Source organism: Planococcus citri, chromosome 2 (genome assembly GCF_950023065.1).
Source record: "Planococcus citri chromosome 2, ihPlaCitr1.1, whole genome shotgun sequence".
NCBI lineage: Eukaryota > Metazoa > Arthropoda > Insecta > Hemiptera > Pseudococcidae > Planococcus > Planococcus citri.
The window spans coordinates 33,269,987-33,290,398 of NC_088678.1; the positions used below are offsets into that span (position 1 = coordinate 33,269,987).

The 20,412-nt window shown below is 33.2% G+C and overlaps 5 protein-coding genes and 1 long non-coding RNA gene across 8 annotated transcripts in view; 4 read left to right on the plus strand and 2 right to left on the minus strand.

Moving 5' to 3' along the window:
• The window catches only part of LOC135835517 (uncharacterized), a 236,458-nt gene that overhangs the window by 35,293 nt on the left and 180,753 nt on the right, over window positions 1-20,412 (minus strand). The gene's annotated exons all lie outside the window — the stretch shown is intronic.
• Window positions 1,969-4,087, plus strand: LOC135835479 (phosphatidylethanolamine-binding protein homolog F40A3.3-like). Of its 2 annotated transcripts, XM_065349744.1 has the most exons (7): window positions 1,977-2,274; window positions 2,388-2,483; window positions 2,568-2,691; window positions 2,766-2,888; window positions 3,258-3,333; window positions 3,511-3,681; window positions 3,835-4,087. In XM_065349744.1, exons 1-7 carry the CDS (start codon window positions 2,128-2,130, stop codon window positions 3,881-3,883), a joined length of 786 nt encoding a protein of 261 aa, XP_065205816.1. In that variant the 5' UTR covers window positions 1,977-2,127; the 3' UTR covers window positions 3,884-4,087. The 2 variants fall into 2 exon arrangements, with proteins under 2 accessions (XP_065205817.1, XP_065205816.1); XM_065349745.1 differs by lacking the exons at window positions 3,258-3,333; window positions 3,511-3,681; window positions 3,835-4,087 and adding an exon at window positions 3,001-3,250 and having other exon boundaries at window positions 1,969-2,274.
• On the plus strand, window positions 6,938-8,557 carry LOC135835480 (large ribosomal subunit protein mL38-like). Of its 2 annotated transcripts, none has more exons than XM_065349746.1 (6): window positions 6,938-7,163; window positions 7,359-7,454; window positions 7,670-7,799; window positions 7,896-8,015; window positions 8,102-8,177; window positions 8,269-8,557. In XM_065349746.1, the coding sequence occupies exons 1-6, from the start codon at window positions 7,044-7,046 to the stop codon at window positions 8,450-8,452; spliced, it is 726 nt and encodes a 241-aa protein (XP_065205818.1). In that variant the 5' UTR covers window positions 6,938-7,043; the 3' UTR covers window positions 8,453-8,557. The 2 variants fall into 2 exon arrangements, with proteins under 2 accessions (XP_065205818.1, XP_065205819.1); XM_065349747.1 differs by having other exon boundaries at window positions 6,939-7,163; window positions 7,318-7,454.
• Window positions 9,068-10,784, plus strand: LOC135835481 (protein D1-like). The gene is made up of 7 exons (XM_065349748.1): window positions 9,068-9,290; window positions 9,382-9,498; window positions 9,597-9,726; window positions 9,804-9,929; window positions 10,055-10,127; window positions 10,209-10,332; window positions 10,569-10,784. Exons 1-6 carry the CDS (start codon window positions 9,162-9,164, stop codon window positions 10,300-10,302), a joined length of 669 nt encoding a protein of 222 aa, XP_065205820.1. The 5' UTR covers window positions 9,068-9,161; the 3' UTR covers window positions 10,303-10,332; window positions 10,569-10,784.
• On the plus strand, window positions 11,053-12,695 carry LOC135835478 (protein D1-like). Its single transcript, XM_065349743.1, has 6 exons — window positions 11,053-11,289; window positions 11,397-11,504; window positions 11,607-11,730; window positions 11,860-11,982; window positions 12,067-12,139; window positions 12,313-12,695. Exons 1-6 carry the CDS (start codon window positions 11,197-11,199, stop codon window positions 12,578-12,580), a joined length of 789 nt encoding a protein of 262 aa, XP_065205815.1. The 5' UTR covers window positions 11,053-11,196; the 3' UTR covers window positions 12,581-12,695.
• LOC135835482 (kynurenine formamidase-like) lies at window positions 18,022-19,771 on the minus strand. Its single transcript, XM_065349749.1, has 2 exons — window positions 19,356-19,771; window positions 18,022-19,255 (listed from the first exon to the last, which is right to left on the minus strand). The coding sequence occupies exons 1-2, from the start codon at window positions 19,654-19,656 to the stop codon at window positions 18,792-18,794; spliced, it is 765 nt and encodes a 254-aa protein (XP_065205821.1). The 5' UTR covers window positions 19,657-19,771; the 3' UTR covers window positions 18,022-18,791.

Here is a 20,412-nt window from a genome sequence, read left to right on the forward strand (position 1 = left end):
ATGTGCAGAATCTTTCTGAATAGGTAAGCACTTTTTCAAGAAAAACCTTTCTCCGGTCTCTCAAATGATGTTGGTTACTTATAAAGCCCCTCAAAGTTGAAAAAAATCAACAAAAAAATGAAATTTCATATCTAAGTATACAAATTTTTTGATGATGTTTCATTTCTGAGCAGAATACTTTTAGATAACCATTTTTTCAAGAAAAGCACCCTTTTGTCCTCCAAATGATGGTGGTCCTCTTTTATGAGACCTCCAAAATTGAAGATTGTTGAGAAAGATGAAAATTAATGTCTATAGGTACTCGTAATTAGGTGAAAATTTTTCGTCTCTGTGCAGAATGCTTCTAGATAATTCTTTTTTCCAGAAAAACCTTTTCTCAGCCCCCTCTACAATGCTGACCAGTGACCACCTACATAGATGTTAGAGATCCACAAAGTTGAATTTTTTTTTGGAATGGAGGTGAAGTCTCCTCTGCAAAAATAGTTTCAAGTAATGGATAAGTATGTTTTTTTGCTTTAAATTTCAAAATGAAATCTCATTGATAGGGATTCTTAACGATTTTTTTCAAGTTTTCAAGTCTTACATTACAAAATGTCAGAACGTCAATAAATCTTCTGTGAAAATTTGACATAGGTAATTTCATTACGAAACGTCCACTTCAATGTTACTCAAAGTAAAATTCAAAAATTCGTCTTTTTTCTACAAGTTTTTAAAAGTCTGGCGTAGGTAGTGCTTTTCTGATGAAGATCGACCAAATCCAAGGATTAAAATAATATGTAAGAAAAAAATGTAATAATATTCATATTTTTTCATTTTCTGGGGAAGGAGACAAGTTCCACCTTTTTATCATGTAGACATGTCATAAAATTATTAACAGTATTTCTAATGAAAATGGACCAAATCCAAGGATTATGCTATGATGTAAAGAAAATGTAAAAATTTCAATTTTTTATATTTTTAGTTGGGGAGAGGAGGGAGGCGTGCTCCCTACCACAACTCATTTTTACTAACGTGATTGGAGAAATTTTTCTCGTGAAACCCGACAACAATTTAGGACGTCATTAAATATTTTTTCACTAGTATGTAGGCATAAATATGAGCTCTCTCCTCTAATCACTTAGGTTAGTCTTGGGTGGAGATAGGGGGCTTAAATTGGTATATAGGTTGATTTTACGTAAGTAGAGACTTGACTGACGAGGTGTTAGAACTACAAAGTTCACAATTAAGACTTAGACTTAAGCTACCACAAGACCTAATGTAAAATAGGTACCTATGTATTTTGTGTATAGTCTAAAAGGACTGCTGATCTAAGTAATAAATCTTCATCTCATCTCATCTCATCTCAAAAAGTTTGCCTGATACTTCGATTTTTTCATGCATGGGAAAATTGGGGGGGGGGCATCGGCACGACTTTTCTTTCACCTAGGGGGCTGAAATTTTCAGGGTATTATTTTCTCACCTGAGGTCCTGTTTTTGAGGGGGGGGGGTAGGAGCGAAAATATCGAGAAAAAAAATGTCACTATACAATAAGGTACACCCTAATGCAGGGCGAATTATTGGCGAAGTTGGTGACAGGAATTTGAAGTAATTTCAAAAAATTACTATCCGAAAAAGTAGCTTTGTAAACAAACCGCATGATACAAACATATTAGATGAATATGGTTTACACCACCAAAAAATTTGGCTTTCATGAATAATTTTTTGTGTAATTTTTCCTTTCGCTAAATGAGGCATTTATGAAAATTTGCTTTATTTCATGTACATATGTACCTACTTGGTTGAGAGTTGACAAATAAAGAATTTTGAATACAACAATATCCTCAATTTCCCAATTTGCAATTCAAAATTTGCCTACAATTTAGGACTCTCTTATTATTAACATTGTCATTATCTGATTATCTCAAACAGTTTTGATCGCTACGAATGCAGGAAACATAATCACCATTTTCTTAATCAAGTAGTTGAAATATCAGTAAGTATCGTAATATGTACATAGGTTAGTTTATTGATAATGAATTTGAGAAGTTTTCTACGTATACCTACGAGTATGTTATATTGCGCTAAAAGTTATAAGCTGAAATATGCACATAATTTCAGTTTGTTTCAATAAAAGCTGGAAAATTCACCATGAAAATAGTATTAATATATTTTTTAACAATTGTTTTACAAATACCATTCACAACAGCTGGCAGAAATGCAAAACTTAAACAGAGATTCACTTATCAAACGTCGAAGCGTACCGGTAATACAAAACCTAAATATCCCAAAACATTTGTAAGTATTTATTGATAAAAATTAAATGAAACCAATACCTATGCTTTTCTGCTAGAAATCATTCATAATTATAAATAATTAGATAATACGTATTGATTTTTCATTTGATATAGACACCCACTGAAATACCATCAGAATTGGGTCGAAAAATGTTGAAGCACAAATTATATCCCAGGCTACTTCATATTTTACCTCAAAAACGATGTGATGTAAGAGTTTATTTTCAACAAATGGTCTCTTTTTTATTTCTTATAGGTATTGATTACTCTTCACTCGGCTACTTTAAATTTCAGGTTTTATACCACCATGGTGCAAAAGCAGATGCTGGAAATGTTTTGAATTTTAATGACATCAAGGAGGCACCTAATGTAACATGGGAGGCCGATCCTGAACAATCGTACACCTTAATTTTTCGAGGCATCACATCGTTCTCATTTAAAGGCCATTACACCTGCAAATAAAATTTCAGTTTATTTTTTTGATTTTTAAAGATGCTGATGATGACCAAGAAAAAAGTGCCTCGCAAGGCTGGTTAATTATAAATATCCCAGGAAATGATGTCGCCAGTGGTTCAGTTGTACACGATTATAAGTTACCAGCACTCCCTAAATCAGGTAATACTTTGTACCTAAACAAACCGGCACATAGTGTACCTGCAGCATGCACAGAAATATCGAGTACTCCCAAAAAAGTGTTGTGTTAATTATGTATTTTGGTTGGTTACAGTGAATAACAATAATGATAGGACAATTGATTGGTTGTTGGATCAAGATGATTACATTCCACCAATCATATGCATCCATTTCACATTGCCAAATTACATTTTTAACAAAAAACTTTCTTTGGCGTATTCAATATTTCTATGCATTCCTTTATGTATTAATACCTGCAGGTATGGTATGCGTTTACCTATAGAAAAATTTTCATTTATTATTCCATGTTTTTGTCAATTGTTATAAATTTTCATGTTTGTTTTTTCGAAGGACCCCATCACTTTGTATTTCTAGTATATCGGCAGTTCTTTCAAAAATTACTGTTGGTTAACGTTGTTGACTTCATGTAAGTTATTGAATCGGGTACAGTTGTTTGACAAAGGTCACTCACTTATTTAATTTGAGTGTCAATAAAAAGATGAGTTTTATTAAGCAGATTTTCAAGTGTTCTGTTTTTCTTTGTTATTGTTGTTGTTGTTGTTGTTTTTTTTGAATAGGCTACTTACCTACAGTTTTATTTCAGAAAGCTCAATTCGAAATTTGATGTGAATTCGTTCATTTCGACTTTCAAACTTCTCGAACCAGGGTTTGGAAACTTCTTTGTGGTGAATTATGAATCATCGAAGAAAAAGTTGAAATACACGACACGTAATTGGACTCTCGAGTATTTTGAAGGAACTGACCCACTTCCATTGTAAGTATAGAATAATGTAGATTGAGAAATACATTCCTAAGAACTTACAAATTATATCACTCAGAGCTCCGATTACTCCACTCTACATAGGATTGCTAAATAATAATGATGTTGTTGAGTTGATTTCATTAGATACTCAAAATTCTGTTTTAGTGCTGACTCGGCATTAAAAGCCAGAGCCGGAGATGGACTTATTTACTAACATGCTGAGAAAAGTACTAATCCACTACCTATTATATCAAAACCAGTAGTGTCCATCACTGTGTGAAAAAGAAGACAAACGCATATTCCCAGAAGTGATTGAATAAAGGATGTTGAAAAGTATAAATACCAATATACCTATGTTTAACTTTCAAACTTTAGTGCATTACAAAAAAATAAATGAATAAATTTTTTTTTAATCTTAATATACTTCTTGAATAAGTAACACATTTAACCTTAAATTTATTTAGTAACATGTGAAAATTTGTTCCAGTGAACCAATCTGCTATATACGTAACATGTTATATTACATCACCAGGTCATGAGACTTTTGACGTTTAATACGCCTAACTATCATACCAGTATCTACCAGTTGAATTGCCTGTGGGTTGATGTGCCTATGAAGTCATTTCACATGCGTTGTTGCATATTCTCTAATGATTTCATCCACCCACTTTATCACAAGATCTTTAAGTAGTGCTTCATTTGTCTGAAACCATCTGGCACCCGTGATTGTTCAGAGAGTTTTGTTTTGAACTGTTTGGATGATTTTTCAATTTGATGGTTTGGCACATCCCCATAACTGTATCCCATATGACCATACTGCTTTAATTCTTATCATTTGATAAATTAGCGTTTTACTCTCAATCTTCATTTTTGAATGATGTCCGATCAACCAGCACATTTGGCGGAGTTTCAGATCGATTTGAGTCTTCTTCTGGTCAATATGGTGCCTCCAGGTAAGACTAGAGTCAAGATTAATTCCCAGATATTTAGCATGGCTGGCAGCTGGAATTTCTCTCTGTTTAATGTACACTGAGTATTGAATATCACATTTTCTCTCAGCAAATGTGACATGAGTTGTCTTTTGTTCATTTTGCTTGATTTTCCATTGATCAGCCCATCTTGAGATTCCATCAAGGGCTTTTTGTAGATTCTCTATTGCTTGGGCTTGGGATGAATGAACTGATAAAATTGCAGTGTCATCAGCAAACATTGCAGTTTCAGTTTCTTCTATTGTTGGTATATCAGCTGTGTAGATTAAATATAGGATTGGTCCCAGAACACTATACCCTGAGGCACTCCAGCATTAATTGGATGTTGAGTAGATATCGCACCTCGGGAGTAATAAGGTCACATCTCAAAAAAAAATTGATTTTGATGTTTTTGCATTTTTGGGGTTTATATGACCCCCCTCAACCAAAAATTGCACTTTGAGTTGGGTACATTATCTAGATTTTGTAAAAAACGCAAATGGCCTAACTCAAAATCTCAACAACATTGCAAGTTGTTTGGAGTTATAAGGTTACATCTCAAAAAACTCCACCTTTTTTGAGCAAATTTCGTACATACAAAGTGTTAACAAATAGTTTTGATTGTTTTGAATGTTTGTCAGTTAGAAATAGTCACAAGGAGTGCATTTTTTATTGGTTTGTACCAAATGGAAAAAAATTTTTAAATTGATCACTTTTCAGAAAAATGAATTTGCACATATCATGAAATTTTAGTTTTTTGAGACAAACTCAAAAACTAAGCACTTTAGAAAAAAACTAACGACATTATGTCGATTAGAAATTTAATTCTCTACAACTTTGATATCATGAAATTTTTTTTGGACGCTTCCTTTCGCCTCCACATCAACTTTAATGAAAGGTTATAACTCAAAATGTTTTCCAAACATTGAAATATTTCCTCCTTAAGATTTTATTTTTCAAAGTGTTCTTATGCTAAATGAAGGTAGGATACCAGATCTTTAAAATGAGGTGCTATTCATTCCTCACAATTAATTATAAGTTGATAAAAATAATGAATCAAGTTTTTAAAAAAAAGAAAATCACTCTTCTGTAAAATTTCACTTTTTTGAGATGTGACCTTATTACTCCCGAGGTGCGATATGGCATCGCCATGGAACACTCTGAATGCTCTTCCTGTGATATATGATTTCAGTAGACAAACATAATTTCCTAGTAGGATTTCTGCAAGTTTTGATTGGAGACCTTTGTGCCATACTTGGTCAAATGCTTGTGCTACATCGAGAAATGCTGCAGAACATTATTTCTTTTCCTCAAATGCTTTTTCAATGATAGCTGCAACCCTGTGGACCTGTTTTATCATTGAGTGTTGATTACAAAACCCAAACTGATGATCTGGTATTTTGGCTACAGGTTCAAGGCGTTTCAGAAGTAGCTTTTCAAATAATTTTGATATTGCAGGCAATATGGAAATTGGCTTATATGATTACACTTTTTCTTCTGGCTTGTCTACTTTTTTCAGCATGATAATTTTTGCAATTTTGAAGCACTGTGGCACATACTCTAGCTGAAAGTATGCATTGAATAATATGTATGTATGTTAGCATCACAATACCTTTTTTTGATAACTCCTTCAGTATTCTTGGTGGGATTTTATCAACACCTGCAGATTTCTTCAGTTTAAGATTTCTTTCAATTTCTTTGGCAACTAATGAAATAAATGAAAATCTAACAATATATCATTTACTAGAATTCAAGGGTAAGTATCCTGTACAAATCAACGCGTACCCTTATGCCAAATTGGGTACTTGGGTTAACATCCATTTTTTATTAGTGTTATGCCTATACCAAACATACCTCTGGGTAATTCATAGGGTACTCAGAACCATCATTCATCAGATATAGGTACCTAATTAAATTGAGAAATTCACCCCGTTTTTTCACAATTTTAATGTTCAATGTTGCAATAAAAATTTTTAGATCTTGGTATGATCTTTACACACATTCTCTGCATTTTCTGAATCTCAATAATTATTTTCAAAGAAATGTTGAGAAAGAAAGAAGTTTATGTAAATCATCATTGGAAAAAATCCTAGAAGAAAATGATGTGCAATAAGTTGCCTAACAAAGTTTACTCATCATTAGAATGTAATGACACTTTGGGTGTTCGAGTCCATTCGGGGGTGTACGCAGATAGCCGAAGTGTACTTAGTTATTTCGTGTACTTGTTATCAAATTATCACTCATCTCACGTTACTCATTCATCCTATCAGATAAAAACAGGGAAAATCAAATGATAATTAAAATTAAATCAGACAGATGTACATACATACATCTACTATGTACTAAAAAGAAAGAATTTTATAATGTGTCTTATATTCACAGCTTTTCAATTCTTTTTATATCGAAATGAAGTATTTAATTATTGGTATTTCACTGTTGTACAGTTCAAATGTTGAATCTCAGTTCGCTCAATGGAAAGATTACATTTCAGCATTCAGTGGAATGGATTTGACAAAAGAAGAGCCGGTAAGAACCCGACCCTGTCTCACACAAAATGATTATTTTCTATTGAGGCTACTGACTTTTGGTTAAAATCTTTATCAACTACATTATACTGATGTTTTACTGACATTCGTAAAACCAACGTGAATGTTTCATTGAAAATGATGTAAAATGTTAGGTAACTTGAAAGTTAGTCATGGACTCATGGGTGATTTGCAGATAATGCCGGAAATTACCACAGAGCTTGGTAGGGTAATGGTTCAATATGAAGTCATTCCTCAAGTCATTTCTTCACAACCAAATGAAACTTGCGAAGTAAGTAAGTAAAATATGTTTGTAGTGTCACCATTAATGTCACAGAAAGTTGATGTGGATTTCTTAAAAGATCCGCTAAAAAGGAGTACCATACCTATTCTGGTCTTCCTTTGAACTAGCTAAGTAGGTACTTAAAATCAGCATTTTTAAATACTGATTACTTACCTACTCATTGATTTTTACTCACATAGTAAGTAGTGTTTGTTGGTTCGTAGGTGATATTTCCTCCGAATGATCTAAAAATAAATCCTGGGGACATGATTTATAATTCAAGCACCATCAAATTACAACCTAGCGTTCAATGGACATGTAATATGAAAAAGAATTATACGTTGTTGTTTCATAGTATGTACCTAACCTACCTATTTTCTATCGAAAATGTATAATTCGAGTCTTAATTTCGTTCAACAAGAGAAATACAGGTTTTTATTTGCGATTTAGATTTAGATGGGAAGAAACGAATGACTCCATTGGATTCATGGATTGTTGTTAATATTCCACAATGTAATTTAAGTCAAGGAGAAACCGTATGTCCTTATCACGAACCAGTTCTGCGGGATGGTAAATACACTATTAAATTTTCAATTCTACTCTCAAAGATGCAGTATTTCTCAATTCTAAAACTCTTTATTATTTCAACTTTTTAGGACGAAATCGATTCGTATTTTTGATTTATGAGCAACTAGCCAGAATAAATTATTTCCATTTAATGTGGGGAGACATGTAAGATTTTAAAAAATAATAATTAACTCAAATAAGTGGCTCTTTCAACTCAAACTAATAGCAAATTCATGTACCTGTGCTTATTTTTCAGCCATGTAAAAAGAGCTTTTAAACCACATCAGTTCGCGTATACTCATTTTTTGGAAGGTCCTGTGTCTGCCAATTTCTTTTACATTGAAAATAAAGAAATTTATCCATTTTGGGAAGACGTTATAGGAGACAAATATCCATACGCATTAGAAATTGAAAAACCAACAACAAGGGCTATAATATAAGGTGTGAATTAGCGTTAAAGCTGGTACCTTGATATCTGTATTTTTTACCTAAGTACTAAGTACTAACTCGAGATTGAAAATAAAATGTTACCTAATCATTAAAAACGTCGCAGAGATTTTATTTTTGTCTGCTTCTATGAAATATGTTGACTAATAAAACAGTACCAATAGAACAATGTATCCACGTGCATACAACTTCATAATTGTAGGCATACCTAACTACAATTTTCTGAGTAGATGCAGACTTCTAGAGCTATAAGCAAATCAATTGAAAAATTGGTCTTGTGTTTTGAAAGATGAATTAGGAAATTATGTTTCATGGTGAATATTCTGGTTTCAAATAGAAAAGAATCAGACAATATGCCACACATTTACCTAAGTAAGTGTAGATTAAAGAGGGAAGTAAGTATGCAATAGGTACAAATGAAATAATAATTTTTGCTATGAGTTAGTATCAAAACTTGCTGCAATTTTTCTTTCACTGTGAGACTGTTCAGTAAAGTGTGTTAACTCATTACAAATTAAAGGCTTGTTGAATGATAGGTATGATATTTTTATTTGACTACCAACTTTCTGTGATAAGCTGATCTGAAATTTTATTACTGATAACAAAATTTGAGCTTGAACTGGTAGTAGTTTGATGTACGTGAATTCTGTCGAAATCCATGACTTTTTTTTATGACGCCTACTCTCATTGTGTTGATTCAAAATGAGTCCATTGTTTGTTATAAATGTATTTTCATCATTTGTCTATTCATTAGCTGTGTGGACAGTTCCGACCAATCCTATCGCAGAGTTTTTCAATTCAACAGTAGATTTTGAGGACCTTTCCTTTTCGGTAAATTTAGAAGTCATTCCTTGTAGATATCTTTTTTTTTTGAATAAAATGAAGAGTTAGTTGATCAAATTTGTTTTTTTTTTATAAATAGGGTGTGACGACACACTTTCCATTTAATTTTAGGTGCAGAAGTTATGTGGCTAAAGCTTTTAAATACTTTCAAGTCCATCCGGACATAATTGCTGTAGCTCCCAATGATTTCGTTAATGTGAGTAATACTAACGTGTGTAAAATGCAACCAATTCTTAGAATAGGTAGGCACACTACCTATGTATCTTAATCAATTGAACTTTCATATTTCATTAGATCACTTTTCCCAGCGGAGCTGAAGTCAGCATTGGAGAAAAGCTTCTCAGAAGTCAAGTAAAAGAACAACCAAGCAAAGTTGTATGGAATACAGATCCTTCTGTGCCATATTATTCTTTGGTTATGCAAAGTAAATTGTTCATTTCAGTTCTTTCAGTTCACTCTCACTTATCATGCCCAAAGTTTTTATTGTTTAATTTTTTACAGATCCGGACGATCAAGAATTTAGAAAACAATCGCAATCGTGGCTTGTTATAAATATTCCAGGATGTGATATTGATAAAGGAGACACCGTACTTCGGTACATGGAACCCTGCCCACCACCAACGAGAGGTAACGATGAAAAAAAAAATAATGTTCAATAATGAGAATGAATCTTTTGTACCTATGTAGTTATGTAGGTACCTACGAATAAAACTCATTTGTTATGTATCTAATGCGAAAGATTTTTTTTACAGACCCCATGAGAATCTCTTTTATGGTATTTGCCCAGCCAGAAAAAATATCACTGGATGATATTGGATATTCAGAGTGAGACAACTTCCATTTTTTAGCGTTCAAGATTAACCAAGTCGAATTTTCCCCCATTTCTAATTCTTCTATTTTTTTTAGAGAGAGGAACTGGTGGTTTGAAGCAAATGATTTTCGATACACGCATAATTTGAGCTGGCCGGTGGCAGGAAACCTTTATTTATTAGATGATTAATACTTGAAACGTGCATTTCGAATCATTAAAGTAGGTACTCGTAAGTTGCTTGAATGAGATTCTTCATAGATACCTACTCTTAAAATTAGGTACCTACATAATATAAATTCACAATACGATTCAAAATTGAAAAATTGGTCTTTAAAATTGGACAAGAACTTTCTGGGGATTATAATGTATGCAGATGCACTTGGATTCAAAACTAACACATCCGTAGTTATTCAATCGTTATTATTATTCATCATATTTCACCTTAATTTTTCTAGAATTCGTTCATCAGAGGATTCACTACATTCTGTGTAAACCAGCGTCTCCTATATTCAAACAGCACGGATTTTCATGACCATTCCTATCTAAAATAAGAATATGACGATGCGTAATTTTGTATTTTTATAGAAACTGTAATTCAAACTTTGAAAAAATGAGTCTTTATTCAACTGTACCAATTCCCACGCAAATAAAAAGGATTATTTTTTTATGTACTTCATAAGAATATTACTTATATACCTATTCATTAAATCCAAATTCTCATAATCATTGATTTTTCATATTTGTTCAGTGTTCAATTTGGACACTGGCAAAATTAGGCGATATGCGAGTAGGTATGCCATAAAAATGTTATCAGCGTTCTAATTACCTGATCAGTATATTTTTTGAAAAATTAATCATAAAATACTTGAGTACCTAACCTATTGCTTCCTCTCACTGGTATGTAATTACTATATACAAGATATCAAAAGTGCTGATCTGCTGATCGTATTTGATAATTTCAAATCAAACATAATTCATTCTATCTGAGCGTTTAGATGAATGAATTTTTTTTGAACCTTGAAACGTTAAATTTCTAAATTTGCAATACCTAAAAATAATACCAAGTTATCTAATTAAATAGAAATGAATTGTTATTTTACCATTCAATCTTTTTTAATTTTTATAATAGACATGCATTTTTCAATGGCTAACCAACCTCAATTAAAAGTTACCAAAGTAAGTATACCTTACTTTAAATATCAATTAAGTAGGCCACTTTTCCGGTATTTGCGCATTATTGTCGCTAAAAAATTGATTCATTTCGTTGTATTTTTTTCATAAAGAACTGGTTACGGATACAAAAAGAATTTAAATCCGATGTCGCTAAAAAATTTGCCGAATTTGAAATCGTTCCCGATGTTATTGTCACCGCTCCTGATGAATTATGCAGTGTAAGTAGAATTTGATAAAAATTCGCCTTTCACAAACTATTCTGTCCTTATTTTAGTAAAGTAGTTAGTTTATAGCTAGATAAAATTATCGAATTTTTCCAGGTAACTTTTCCTGGAGGAGTTTCTGTCAAAATGGGAGACAAATTGAGCTCTGAACAAATAAAAGAAGAACCAGAAGTATTATGGAACTGTGATAAAGATGCCGTTTATACTTTAGTTATGCAAAGTAGGTACATATATCCAGTTAGATCTACATAGGCACTTACTATCTTTTTACCATTTTACATGATACCTATATGTATTTGCTTCAAGTGTGATAATGATTCTATCAACGTAATCTATGCATTTTATTCAGACGTTGATGATCACGACTGCATGGATACTCGCTCGTGGGTGGTTGTAAATTGTCCAGGATGCAATTACTTCGAAGGGCATAATCTTTTTGATTATAAGGAACAAGATCCCGATAAACACCAAGGTAAAGTCGTGCTTTGATAAGGAGAACGCTTTTTTGGTATTGAAGCTAACCTAGATTGGACGATGTACCACCTTGTTTTTACAGATCGTTACCGCATTGTTTTTCTAATTTATCGACAACCAAAAGATATGGATATCCGCGATATTTCGTATTACGAGTGAGTATTTCTGTAGCAAACTTATCTCATACATATACATAGACATTATACTTTTATATGGACTGCTATTTCAAATCGACGACTTCGTCACATGCTGCTCAAAAATATCAAATACATAAATACCTAATTTTTCAACATTTCAAATGAGTACATACTTATTGTGTTTTTTTTAGTTTCACCAGCGAAACAATTTATCCAGATCCTTCATTCGATGTTCAACATTTCGCTGATTTCCATGGCTTAGGTGATCCGGTAGCTGGTAATTTTTTCATTATGGAAGATGTCAAGTTTAAGAACCGGATTCAGGCACTTTATAAATACACGCCGAGGGAATTGAGATACCCCAAGCTTCTATGGGCATGGGAAGATAAAGTGAAAAAGGAAGCTCTCGAGAAAGCTAGAAAAGAAAATCTTACTCGATCATCGACAACTCGATCATAATAACTCTAATGTACCATATTTTATATTCAAAATAGGCAGTGGTTAGACGTAAGAATCCATTTATTATTTCAATCAATGGAAATAATCCATCACGTGTAAATTTTGATAGAATTTTGCCATTGAAAATTTATTCGTTACAGATAGGCAATCGTTTATTTAGGTAGGTATCGTATAATACATCGCGCATGGCTGCTTGCCCTGAGAGGTATGAGAGTGTGCAGTAAAAGCAAACTCTAAAATAAATTTAGTCGAGTATGAATAATTCGCAGTCTGAAACAGATCATAATTTGGAGTCCTGCGTTCGCTTCATTAATAAATGAAGAGCTCTATTCCAAAGTGGGTTAAGTCAAATTTTTTCATTTTTCATAAAACGCATTTGAAATTTTTGATGTAGAATTTGTTCTGTTCCTGAAGTGACACCAATTGTAGAAGGTTGATACATCCTTCCTCTCTTTGGACAAAAAAAATCGATCGTAGAAAAAGTTATTTTTTCAACCATTTTGCACCACTGAAGTTGAACAATCAATGACTTAACCCACTTTGGAAATAAGAATCGCCGTAAGAATGGAATCTGCCGTTTTGAACCGTACAAACTGCACATTTCGTGTTTTTTTCTTCTGAAATTGGTTAAGTCTTCCTTTCACAACTTTGGACTGTCCAATATGAAGTTGAAACATCAATGACTTAACCCACTTTGGAAATAAGAATCGCCGTAAGAATGAAATCCGCCGTTTTGAACCCTACAAACTGCACATTTCGTGTTTTTTTCTTCTGAAATTGGTCAAGTCTTCCTTTCACAACTTTGGACTGTCAAATATGAAGTTGAAACATCAATGACTTAACCCACTTTGGAAATAAGAATCGCCGCACAGTGGGCCACAGACCCCCAAAAACGGCGATAATTCGGTTTCAACCCTCATTGATGTGATACGTCGAATAATACATTTTCGAGGTCGTAGAATTCGAATCTGCACTTATTTTTTTTGTAGGGGTGGGGGGTGAGGCGTGGGGAGCGGGAAAATTTGAAATGTTGCTTATATTATCGTGTAATATATCGATTAATATGTTTTCGAGGTCGTAGAGTTCGAATATGGAGTTATTTTTTTGGTAGGGGTGAGGGGTGAGGCGCGGGGAGGAAGGAATTTCAAATTTTGCTTATATTATTGTGTAATATGTCGATTGATATGTTTTCGAAGTCGTAGAACTTGAATCTGCACTTATTTTGTTTGTAGGGGCGAGGGGTGAGGCGTGGGGGAGTGAAAAATTCCAAATTTACTTTTTGATGTTTTCTTATACCACTGATTTTTAAAGTGTGCAGTTTTTTACACAAAATCAGAACACATTTTGGAACAAAACTCATATAATCGCGCAATATCGTGTGTTCTCTTCTGCATAGTGATGTGTATTTAGGAGTAGTGTATATTATGTTTTAGCGATTTTTTGCCCGAAATTGCCCCATTGCTTTGCAGGTTCCTTTTTCTAATAAAAATACATCAATTTTCTTCAGAATTGCGGATATACCTATCGCAATTTTAAGATCGAAACATGATATACTCGATTCAATTTTGATTGAAATACATTATTTGAGTTATAAAATGATTTTTTCAAATCAACAATGAAAAAAACCTCAAAAACATGACAAACGGCATATTAAACAACACAATGAGCAAAATTCACCTCTCCACGCCTCACTTTTAATCCCTACCAAAAAAATAACTCCATATATTCGAACGCTACGATCTCGAAAACATATTAATCGATATATTACACAATAATATAAGCAAAATTTGAAATTTTCTTACTCCCCACGCCTCACCCCCTACCCCTACAAAAAAAGTAAGTGCAGATTCGAATTCTACGACCTCGAAAACATATCAATCGACATATTACACAATAATATAAGCAAAATTTGAAATTCCTTCCTCCCCGCGCCTCACCCCCCACCCCTACCAAAAAAATAACTCCATATTCGAACTCTACGACCTCGAAAACATATTAATCGATATATTACACGATAATATAAGCAACATTTCAAATTTTCCCGCTCCCCACGCCTCACCCCCCACCCCTACAAAAAAAAATAAGTGCAGATTCGAATTCTACGACCTCGAAAATGTATTATTCGACGTATTGCACATCAATGAGGGTTGAATCCGAATTAGCTGAATCTCACGCAGTGTTGACTTAACCCATTTTGGAAACCAAAAGTAATTTGACTTAACCCACTTTGGAAAAATGTGAATTTTTAAACGGCTGGCAACACTGATATGAGGTAGGTATGAAAGTTCTGATACCTATGTTTTGTAAGTACCTCTCTGAACTATTGGATGGCGGTGCTAACTCAATTTTTTTAAAATTTGACTTAACCCACTTTGGAATAGAGCTCTTCAAATATATGTAGGATCCAATTCTGGAAATACTGAATCAAATTTTTCAAAATGATGATTATATTAAATTTCAACAAAATGGTTTCAAATTATGAAAATACGTTCGATGAAACCAGTTAAATTTCAGTAGGTATTCTGCCAATACAACATTTTTCTGGCGAATCTTCGTATCAATATATCCAAAAAGATAATGAATCGTTGGACTTTGAATCAGCTAACGAGGAAGTACCTCAACTGTTGGTCGCCAATCTGTTCAAACGGTAGCCTATATTTAGGTCCTCAAGGGGAAACACTCGCGTAGTACATATTCGATTGGTCTGACATGCGCATAGTGTCGTAATTGAAGGGGCAAAGGTGTATGTACTTTGGAAAAACTCGTTTTTGATCATGATTTCTAATACAACTTTTGAAGACAAACAAAAAGAGTTCTCTCACAAAATTGGCTTATCTTTGAAATTGAAGACCCTACATGGCAAATCAATTTTCAACGATGTCTCAAAGGTTCTGCTAAACTACTGTTTCCAGTTCTTTCAATTTCAAAGATGAACAATATCACGAAATACATGACACTTTTGCTCGTCTTTACCTTCAAAATTGACAATCAACTTTTGAAAATTTCGAGAATCTACAAAAAATGTATTCTATTCGCGAAATATGATTACCCGTAGCGCATTCATTTTAAAGATAGTCAATTTTGTCAGAGAACTTTCTCTGCTTGTCTCAAAAAATCATGCCAGAATCCATGGTCAGGAATTGAATTTTCAAAAATTCATACCCTCCTACTCCTTCAATTTTCAGATTGGACTCAATGTCAGAAAACACGAATTAGCTGCAGGTTGTTTTACCATGAACTATACGTAGGCAAAGTTTCGTTCTGATGAGCGACAAACATTTGAGATACTTCCCTCACGTCTCAATCAAGGCTATACCAGCTTGGTCAGGAATTATATTGGTAATATTGGTGTAATTCCTCAAATTCACTTCGTGTTTTTTTTTCATTTTTTTTTTTTTTTTGCATGTATTTGCGTATTATTTCATCCGAATATGCCTTGTACAATACATGAGTAGAAATAATTCACAGTGGAACCTTTTTTGTTGCAAATTTCACGCTGAGTAAGTAATTTTGTTCGTGATAATTTTCATTGTATGTAGGAGCAATATTTTTGGAAAAAAAAAAAGAAGCGAAAACTCTATCTCTGGAAAAGTCTTTAGCCTAAATGCAGTAAACCTTTTGCAACCACTTTTAAGGTACTCATGTTTCGTATTTACGCAGATATTTGGAAGAAACATGGAGAAGAAGAAGTGGCTGAAAATGCCAAAACCAAAAACGACAACAGAAAATGAAATGGCGGTTGTCGAGTTCTTCGAGGAGTACCAGAATTGTTTGCCAAATAAAAAACGCCAGAAAGATGCATTTCAATAACGTGCTCTCTAAATTTAAAATAGTCAAATTTCACTGCTTACACGAAAAAAAAAATTAATAAAAATTACTACATATTTCAGTATAGTAACCGGATCCCATTCAAAAATAATAGTGATTTACCTATAGAATTAGGTAAAATTTATTACTCTCATAGTAAAATTTACTAATCTCATAGTAAAAATCACAATATTTTTGAATGGGATCCGGTTACTGTGTGAAATAGTAAAATATTATCCATAATTTTTTTTCCGTGTAGCAGTCACGACATTTTGCCTTTTTAAAAGCAGTAGTTTTTTACTGCAAAAAAGTGATAAATCTACTGAATTGGTCAGTAAAAAATCATTTTGACTACTTTGTATGTGCAATGTGCATATAAAATGCATGGTAGTGGTAGATCCATTGGCTTCACACGCCAAAGATATTAGTTCGAATCCTTAATAATGAGGTGGAAGGAAAGGGAAAAGCAGGCTTGGCATTTTCACATTTTTTGATACATACCACAAATATGAATTTCGAAATGTATTCCTGCACTTCATTCTATACATTCAGCAATCTGATTACTCTTTTGAAGACACTGTAGCGTTTTAGATAGCTCCGTCTCCATTGTCAATGAAGTTTCATTATTTGGGGAAACTTCATTAGGTACTACATACTTCTTGATTTCAGTTGTACAAATAAAAAATCGTAATTATAAAAATATTTTTTTTTTTAGACAAAATTGGCTGTGTCACAACAACCAGATGGCGCTGCAACGTAAAGTTGAAAACGGGATTTTTGCTTGAAAACGGGAGGGTTTGAAAAATTTAATATTCTTTATGATTTATGGGAAATTTAATTTCCTATTTTTTTGCTACAAAAAAATACACTTTCGAGGTTATGAAGCTCATTTCTTTTCTTCCATCTTCAGCAGTTTTCAGCATTTCGCAACATTGGATTAAAAATACTTCGAAACTTAGTTAGGTAATCATATATAAACTCTGATTTTTTGTGAATCAAATTTTTAGACTTTTTTCCTCTTTCCAACGGTACAAGAACCATATTTCTTGATATAACTTTTTTATCGAAATACATATTCACATTCATTTGCATCAGCTTCACAGCTACGCGATCATCTTAGCTGGTGTTATCAGTTTGACAGTTTTTCATTACTTTTCGAGCAAAAGAGTTCTTCGGTTCTTTTCAAAAAATTAACATCTGTTCTATTCTAAACGCTTCTTTCAGCATTTATTTTTATTTCATTTTGTTTGGAATAACTTATTAACTCATATTATTTTTAAAAAAATTGATTCTTTGATTCGTGTGGATCATTTATACATCGCCCACAGTGAATATTTCAGAGAAAAATATATCATCAAGAATATTATGGTTTTTATGGCGTTGTAAGGAGGAAATAATTCAGAAAGTTTGAGAATCACAAAAAATTAAAGTTCATAATTGAGTTTTTGAAGCAATTTAAATCCAAAATTGCGAAACAGTGAAAACCGCTGAAAATGAAAGAAACGAAATGAGCTTTTATAACCTTCAAACTTCCAGACGTCGCTTCGGCCACCTTTTAATATCTTCATTTTTGAAAGTTATGTAGGTAAGCTCTGGAGCACCACTTATATCTTCATTTTGGCAAAAAGCAGGCATCAGATTAAGAATTTTCTTGCAAAAAAAAACAACTTCCAAGCAGAATGTACGTAGCATAGTTATGATTTCCAATCAAAAGTGAAAAAATTTCTCTGTACCCTTCGAAAATCTCATCAGCAACTTTCAAGTCACTTTTACAACGATGATAGAACACCTGCAAATACATCCCGCGGCGTTCACGTCCAACAAACGAATTAGCAACTTAGAAAGAAAGCGAATTGTCAACGATAATTTGATTTGGAAGGTGAAGTTTGCTCCTTGGGTGACCACTGTGCTGCGTGTAATTATTTAAAGGATGCAATAAATCTAGAGGCAAAGACACCCCGTGGTTTAGCTTTTTCGCCGTCGTTTAGTCGCGAATAATCATGGCCAAAAAACCATCGGTGTTGTGGTTGGGCAGTTTTCGTGAATTTATATCTTTTCATCAAAACCGAGTAGTAATTGTTTATCCTTTTTCCTCGACTTTCAACATACACCTGGAAGGAGTATTTCATGTATACAATTTTAATTAATGTTTCTGGTATGTACATAGGTATAGCGGTTGTTGGTTTTGAAAATGGTGACGTTGAAAGCAAAAAACTTACATAATTCATCAAAAGTGCAGGAAGTGTCAGAGTCGGATCGTTATTTCAGTTCAACTGATAAGTAGGAAGTAATTTTTTCTTCAACTGATATTTTTCCAATCAATGTGAATAAAACTCTCCACATTTAAACATGTAATACTGTAAATAGCATTCACGCCCAAGTGAGCCATTTTAAAATCAAAGTACTATAATTCTGACTGAATAACAACCAGCCTACAAGGTGCCCCACTTCCACCAGTTATTTTCATAGGCATAGCTATAACGTTGAACCTGGCGTTCTTCAACTGAGTTCCATTAAAATTAACATTCTCTATACCAAATATGTTATTTTTAAGCAATGTATCGTGGACTGGAAAATCATAAGAATTTCCTGGATCTAGAGATGGTGTATCCAAACCCACTCCATATATGCCTCCAAATTTCACTATCCAATCTGCTGCTGCGAGTGAAATACCAGGAAAACAGTAAGGCATGGTGAGGTTGCCAAAATAATCCAATCTATCATCGTAACGAGTCCACCAGCCAAAATTTATGAGTAAAATGGCTCCTTTAGGAATATGTCCGTGAGATGAAGCCCAAGTATCCAGATGTTGCGGAGTTAACACGAAATTGCAATGATTTACTTTATCGCTGACATCGATGTAAAGGCCTGCATTCGTTTTTCAAAATAATGAAACACTTTCAAAGTCTATAAAATAGGTACGTGTAAACGATAAACAAGCGAGAAGTTATTCATGTACTCAGACTACCTGGACTTATTAAACGTTGCAATGGAATTTCGTCGACTTTCCAGCCAGTTTTACAGTAGTGATAAGGAGCATCTAAATGAGTACCACAATGTTCATGTCCGACAAACGAATTAGCAGCATAAAAAGGAGTCGGCGAGTTTTCCACGACTACTCGATTCGTTATGTAGAATTTCTCCTCGGGTATCCAGTACTGCGTGTCATTATTTAGAGGATGCGATAAATCTAAAGGCGACGACAACTTGTTGCTTCGGCCTTCGTGAATAATCATCGCGACCGTAACCGCAACACAACTGCGGAGCATTTTTGCTAAATTTATGCCTTTCGTTTAATACTTACGTCGATTTTTTTCGCGGGAAATTCAACCCAGTAAATATGTACATCTTCACGAATGGAAAATTGTAAAAATACTGAACGAATGTGTAATGATTGCCGATCTAAATGAGAATCCATAACTGATGTGATACGTTATCACGAAACGATGTCTTGATTATCTTATGGGAGATGAGCTTGAAATTTAAGTATTATGGGCTACTACGTTACCTAAAATTTTCAATTAATACATAGTACATTGTAAGTGAATAAATATTTACGGTTCATTATTATTTACTCGTAGTATTCGATTCCATCAAGCAATCGCCAAACAAAGATCTGGCAGGGCAGTTATCTTTATCTTTTATTGGTTTGATAGGTAACTTGAAAATTTGAAAAATTGATACTACTTAGAAAAAATATTTGAAAATCCAAAAGGTAAATCAATATTAATTTATTCAAAAATAGCAACAACTAAAAGTTATAATAATGAACTGTAACTATTCTCATATTTCAAATACTTGAGAAGACATCTAAGACTTCTTATATTTATTTACTTTCTGCTTAATCGAAATCACAGAAGATCGAAACAAAATACAACTCCAATCAGGTAGTTAAGTACATTTGCTGATTGCAAAAAAGTTTTTGTTCATTGCTTAATTTACTTGCTTTCCAATTTTTTTCCTTGAAAAATGTTTCAAGGTTCAATGTATTGACTATATGGACACAAGAACGTTATTTTTCATTT